Here is a 7,098-nt window from a genome sequence, read left to right on the forward strand (position 1 = left end):
GAACAGTATATATATATATATATATATATATATATATATATATATTATACTGTGTATCTACTTTGTTGATTCTTTGTTCGTTCAAAGTAAATACTTAACGATCATTTAATAGTTTTACAATCTCCAACTTCCTGCGATATGACACTTTTACGTGTTGTCATCATCGATGATTCCTCTGTTTATAAATTTATTAGTGGGAAGTATTCCAATTGCTCGTTGTTGAATTTTTATTATCGGATGTCTTTGTTTTATGAGTATTGATTCGGCTACTCGTAAATTATAATGGTTGTTATTGTAATGTAAGATTTCAACATTGCTGTCCACCATTTGTCTAGTAATTTTAGTTTTGTGTTTCTCTTTCATGTGATTCATTACAGTACAAGTTTGTACGTGCATCGTGAGTCTTCTTGATAGCTTGGTCGTCGTCATACCAATATATTCGGAATTATGGTGCCCACACTCACCAATATTACATTTGAACAAATATAATAGATGGCTATGATCCATTATCGATTCTGGCTTACTATTGCAGTTGTTTGTCATCATAAGAGATGACGTTCTTTGGCTGGAGTATGGAGTAGTATATTCGTAGTTTAATACTATTGTTTTCGTTTGTTGGATCAGAAGAGTGCGTATAGGCTCGGTTTACAAAAGCAGAGATCGTGCTCTCTAGATATGTTTGACAACATTCACTTTTTCCATTAAGGCATAAACCTTTGTATTCTGAGGTTTTAAAAAAATATATAAGTATATATAATGGTAAAATGATCACCGCCTGTCACATGCTTCGTGTGTGATGCGTCACTAGCATATTCATATACGCTTTTTGTATATTGTTCATTTCTCTGATCTGAATTTCGGTAGAGCGTGAAAAGCCTTTTTTAGACATAGCGTAAACGAGATGAGTACGTTCACATGCTGGATTAATCACACGCCTTGCATGAAGACGAACACATGTAGTGGTATGCCACGCATATTAAATGACGTGCCAATCGAGCAATAAAAATATAACGCAACACATGAGCAAAATGTTTTGCAGAATATTTATGCCTAAATAAATATTTGCTTTGATTTAGCAAAAAGAATTTGCTTTGATTGAGTAAAAAGAAAAGTGGTACTTGTATTGCCGTGGAAAGAAAAGCAGTGCTTGTATTGATGGGCGTAGCCAGAGGAGGGAGGATTCAACCCCCCGATATACTTAACAGTTTAATCTGATTTATGTTTGTTTTCTCCATTGTAAAATAAATGGTTTTAAATTTTTAATTATTTTATTATTTAATTGACATTTCTAAAAAATTATTTAAATTAAATATTTTTTTTATTTTAAGTACTTGCAACATATCGGCACCTTTAAAATTTGGTTATAATCACAGAAATAATATAAGGCATGAAACATGTTCTGTTCATGGCTGGCGTTGATGAGCTTTAACGTCGTGGATGTTCATGACAGTAATGGTAATAGTAACATCTGGCGCACTTACAGCCAAAGTTTACTGCTATTAATAATAAAATGAATAATGCTTGTAGTAATAGTTATGTATGACAAATTCATGAATACAGGCCATTTTCAAACGCATGAGTGTCGTATTAATATAAGATAAGGTGGACAAAATGTTGATATGACGAGGAAATGTACTAGATTTCCATTTTTTTTTTAAATTACAGACTCAAATATTTGTTTGCTTCATTTACGTAAACCATTGTTCTGAAAAAATTTTCAACATCAGTGACAAAAACGTCCAGAAAAGGTAAACATTTGTTGTTCTCATGTTCAATGATGAATCTCACTTTGGATTTACATCTGAAAATAAATTAAAATAACTATTATTGACTTTGATTCGTATGTCCGTATTGAATAATAGTTAGTTAATCTGATTGTTATTTTGGCACCCAGTGCATTGCTAGAAATTTGCTGAAAACAACCTTTTAATCATTTATTTTTATAACAAAAAGTAATAATACATAGTATAATATCAATAAATATGAAAAATAACATAATATTAATATATGTACTTACATTATATGTATATAGCAAAAAGCGTAATGCTTTAAACAGTTATGCAAAAATGTAACCTACAGTAGGCTATTTTCAGCAATTTTTCTAATTCTGTCGGATTTTTTTTTTAACTTTCATAACTTTTGTTCCTTATAGAGAAATTATTATCGTTCTATAGAAACAGTTTTTTTTTATGTAAAACTCCAAAGGACAGAAAAAAAGTTTCATTATATAGATATTTTCGTTATAATGAGGTCACTTTAGTGTCACTTCATTTAAACAATTGTTTTAAATTTAGTAAAAAGCTGTTAAATATTTTGGAACAATGGGAAGCTGAATTTAGCAGGATTTAAATAAACATTCAAAAATAAATAAAAACAAAATCGTATTCGACAATTGGAAACATAACATAATTAAGTTTTTGTGCAGCTCTATTTTTTAGATTTAAGATAAATTAAAAGTTTACATTGTAAGCAGTGAAGGGTCGAGGTAGGTTCTTGAGGAGTCGAATGTTTAAAATAACATTTATCCTTTGTGTTGTCATGCTGTTGTTGTTTTTTAATAATATAACTTTTTTAACTTTTGAGAAAAATAACTTAGAACAACGATATTTAGTTTTTATATTAAACTTGAAAAACATCGCGGTAAAACTTTAAAAAATGAAAAATTACCATTTCCACACAATTTGATAGATTGGTTATCGCAATCTAGTCAGATAACAATAAATTATAACATGCTCACAATAGAACTCATCAAATCAGTGACTGCAGTTACCACGATAGAACTGCACAAAAACTGTACGTCATACATTCACGTTTGCTTATTTGGATTTATTTATACGCATACGTTATGGAGCGACATATAAAATTGTGTTCAAAAAAGAAAGTGAGATGAATAATTTTTTGGAACATTAAGTGTTATTTTGTTGAGCATTTACATTTTGATTTTAACATGGGCAAAGTTTTTCATTTGTTATTAATGTTTAGTTTTCTACAAAAAAAATCAGTTTCATGTTTTCAAAAAGTTGACATGACAGGATCAGGCGCCTCGTCAACGGTGGACGTCTACAAAACGTGGGCGATCTATTACGAGTCCATGAGGTCATCGTTCATCGACCTCCAGTTTTTCTACGACGCAAAGGGCAGTTCTAGAGGAAAGCAGGACATTATAGGCAGCAAAATAAACTTTGCAGGCTCAGATATCCCTCTGAATAGAGCTGACGAACAAAATTATCCTGACATAAAATACTTCCCATCCCTAGCGTGGTATGTATCAATTATTTATTATATTGATAGGTAGGCATGTGACATGACACTATTTGAAATTGACCGATAGAAACATGACAATCAAATATAAAAATTTTTAAAATATCTAAAATTATCTAAATTTAGCATTATCTAAACTGTATACATGTTGAGTTTAAATTTTTTTTACTCAATAACTTTTAAAACGAATGTGAAATATTTTATAAATTACTAATTCTATTTTTTAGGTTTTTTGAGAGTAAAATTAAAATGTTACAATTTTAAATCATTAGAAAAATCTACTGGGTTTTATTTTTTAAATTAAAAATGATAAATATATTTCCAAATATTACGTTGCAATTTTTTTCGACAATATCTTCACCAGACATAAATTGACAAATTAATCTTATTAATTTGTTAACGACAAAGTAATTTAAACCTGAATTGCCCTATCCCATCTGCCTAATGTAGACTCTACTGGAAGCATACATTATAATTGGTGCCGGGACACTCAAGCGGGTGATTGTTTACATTGCAAAAGTATATCGTAATGACGCAATGGCTTTCATCGTTCAGATCACACGCTTCATTTCTTTTCCTCTATGTAATTTAATGATTAACAATAAAACATTAACAAAGAAATGAAACTAAATAATAAATACACACACACACAAATATATATATATATATATATTTTTTTACAATATTCTATAAATTCTACCGAATGTTTGGCGTTAATATGTTTGTAGTTCGTTTTTTCGATTTTTTTCACTAAAGTTTTTTGATGAAGTTTAGTTTATTAAAATTCAAAATAAACTTATTTTTCGAATTCATGCTGCAAATAAGGCCATATTTCGATTCCGAATGAATCATCATCAGTGCTCCTTGCTGTATATATAAGATTGATAAAGGCAAATTACTACACAGCAATAACCTTCCTAGTACCAACAATCAAGATAACGACATCATCTTGTATTACAGAAATCACATGTCAACAGCATACAAGGTAGATGAAGCTATTCTTAAACATATCATCAATAAAAATTTCACACCAACCAACCCAAATAGTAAAGTTAAACTCCGAATTTATTACAACAATAAAAAGACGTCCCACCTAATACTGAAAAACAACTGCAGTCCTAGAGATAACTCTGAGTTAAAGCGTAATCACGTAATATATGAATTTAATTGCCCCTTTGACGGCTGTGCACGTCAACATGACTCAAATATCGGGATTACTACTACCTCACTGACTAGAAGGCTTACGATGCACAAACAGAGTGGTGCTATCAAATCTCATTTGGACTCAACACACTCAATCACAATTAGCCGTGAAATCCTCGACAGCAACACCAAAGTAATATACCAGAACAGCAACTACACGCATCTTAAAATTGCAGAAGCAGTCCTAATTGACATCAATAAACAAAAAATAAATATACAAAAAAAAATGACAACCTCACTTCCAAACCGGCGTTTAACCAACAAAGAAAACAAAGTAATAAAAACTAGCATCGTAAATAGTGACAAAGAAGAATATGATGCTATCGATGAAGGAAAGAAGACCAAAGAAGATGACCAGCCAATTAAGAAACCTGATACCTAATTCGCATCAAAGTTCAATTTTACAACACCAAAGTTAATTTTTACAACGTCAAAGTTCATCTTGACAAAAGTCAATATTTCCCTTTATTACAGCAAGGAGCACTGATGATGATTCATTCTGAATCGAAATATGGCCTTATTTGCAGCATGAATTCGAAAAATAAGTTTATTTTGAATTTTAATAAACTAAACGTTCACCAAAAAACTTTAGTGAGAAAAAACGAACTACAAACATATTAACGCCAAACATTCGGTAGAATTTATAGAATATTGTAAAAATTATGGTCTATTACCAACATATATATATATATATATATATATATATATATATATATATATATATATATATATATATATATATAATAATATATATCAAAACACAGGGCGATAGATCTTGGATAAAACATTCCTGGTGTTTCACACTTGTGTCTAACGAGAGAACAAATTGTCGGAATATACAATGGAACTATAACAAACTGGAACGATTCTTCGTTCATGAAGAACAACCCCAGCACAAAACTTCCTGACGCACCAATAATCCCGATAGCCAGGCTTGATGATGCCGGATCAACGTTTATATTTTCCAGCACTCTTTCGTCTTTCGACATCAACTGGAATTCCAGTTTTGGAACGTTTCAATCTAAAAACTTTTGGCCAAAGCATATAACGGTTTGTTTAAATTTAATAAATTGTAAAAAAAATAATCAATCTTATAATTTTTCAGATTTTTGGTCAAAGAATTAGTGGTATGGCTGACACTATAACTAATAACAACTTTAGCATTGGATATTTGAGCACTTCCGGAGTTCAAGAAGTTAATTTGAGCTATGCCAAAATTATTAATAAAAGCGGGAAAAAAGTGGATGCAAATATAGAAATTATTCAAGAAACAATTGAAAAATCTTTCAAAAACCAGTCAGCCAATTTTGCATTTTCTTTGACAGACCTAGATATTCCTTCAGCATATCCAATTCTATCTTTCTCTTATATATTAATTAATATTAATAACATTAAATATGACTGCAGTCAGATCACGGAGCTGTATAGATTTTTTAAATGGTCGCTTCAATCAGTTGCTGCTCACAAAGCAACGAAACATCTTCAGTTTGTACCTCTTCCAACTTTGTTGCAAAACACTGTGATAGATCAAATTTTAAACCGAATGACGTGTAAAAGTAAAAATGTTGAAAAATTGGTTGTGCAGCAAATTGATTACGAAGAGGAACTTTTAAAAACGTGGAAGAAACCATTGTTTATATCTTTACCGTTTGTTTGCATGCTGTTGGTTATTTTTTTAATATATGGTGTATACCAAAGAATTCTTAATTTGAAATTTATAAATAGTCAAGAATGGAAAATTAATTTTTTCAATATAGATTTTTTTAACAAAGTGAATTCTGCCACAAAATCTTTTTTATTGTCAGACACTCAAAACGCTAATTCATCAGATATTTCGGCTTTTGGCAATTTTTATTTACCAACAAAAAATTTTAAAAATGGATTTTATAACGGGAAAGACATGAAGTTATTAAGCATTAATTTGAAATCTGTAAAAAAATACAGTTCTCATGCAAAATATGTGTTGTCTTTTAAAAAACTGAGTCATGACAACATAGTGAAGTTTGTGGGGTTAACTGAAGACAATGATCAAGTAATATACTACATGGAAGAAAACTCTGAAAAGTATGCAATGATCAGCATTTTGGAGAAGAGCAAATTTAAACTAACAAACTCTTTTAGATTATCACTAGCCAGAGATGTGTGCAACGGGTTACTGTATTTGAATACAAACAAAATAACTGTGGGGTATCTCACCATCAATCACTGCGTAATCGACTCACGATGGACAGTAAAAATCGGCCAGTGGGGTCTAATGAATTTATATCAAAGTTTTAAAAAAAAGAACAAACTGATGAACTTTGTGAAACATTACCACAAAGTGTCGAATAGCAACGAAATGGTGAACGAAATTCAAGATATATTAACTGGCAATGTGTTAAACCAAACTAAAGAAGAAACTTTGAAATATTGGGCTTTTTGGACTGCCCCAGAGCTAATAAACAACATAAAGCCAGAAATATCAACGGAATCATGTGATGTTTACAGTTTTGGATTAATATTATGCATTTTGTTCTCTATAAACAACTATTCTGTTGTCGACAAACTTGAAGAAATAAATTTCACAGTTATTGTGGACAAGTTGCAAGCTTTTCAGAGTGTTTTTCCAGCAATTCCAGCCAAAATTGTCAATCT

At 30.5% G+C, this 7,098-nt stretch overlaps 1 protein-coding gene across 1 annotated transcript; it reads left to right on the plus strand.

Annotated features, from left to right (window-relative positions):
• Window positions 1-2,974: 2,974 nt before the first annotated feature.
• Window positions 2,975-5,965, plus strand: HELRODRAFT_69793 (hypothetical protein; the record flags this gene model as incomplete). The annotated part of the gene is made up of 4 exons (XM_009030612.1): window positions 2,975-3,261; window positions 4,309-4,376; window positions 5,285-5,514; window positions 5,570-5,965. Coding segments are annotated over 4 exons (981 nt in total), but the record flags the coding sequence as incomplete, so codon positions are not given.
• Between the last annotated feature and the right edge of the window lie 1,133 nt (window positions 5,966-7,098).

The sequence above is a fragment of the Helobdella robusta genome, assembly GCF_000326865.2.
Source record: "Helobdella robusta unplaced genomic scaffold HELROscaffold_7, whole genome shotgun sequence".
Lineage (NCBI taxonomy): Eukaryota > Metazoa > Annelida > Clitellata > Rhynchobdellida > Glossiphoniidae > Helobdella > Helobdella robusta.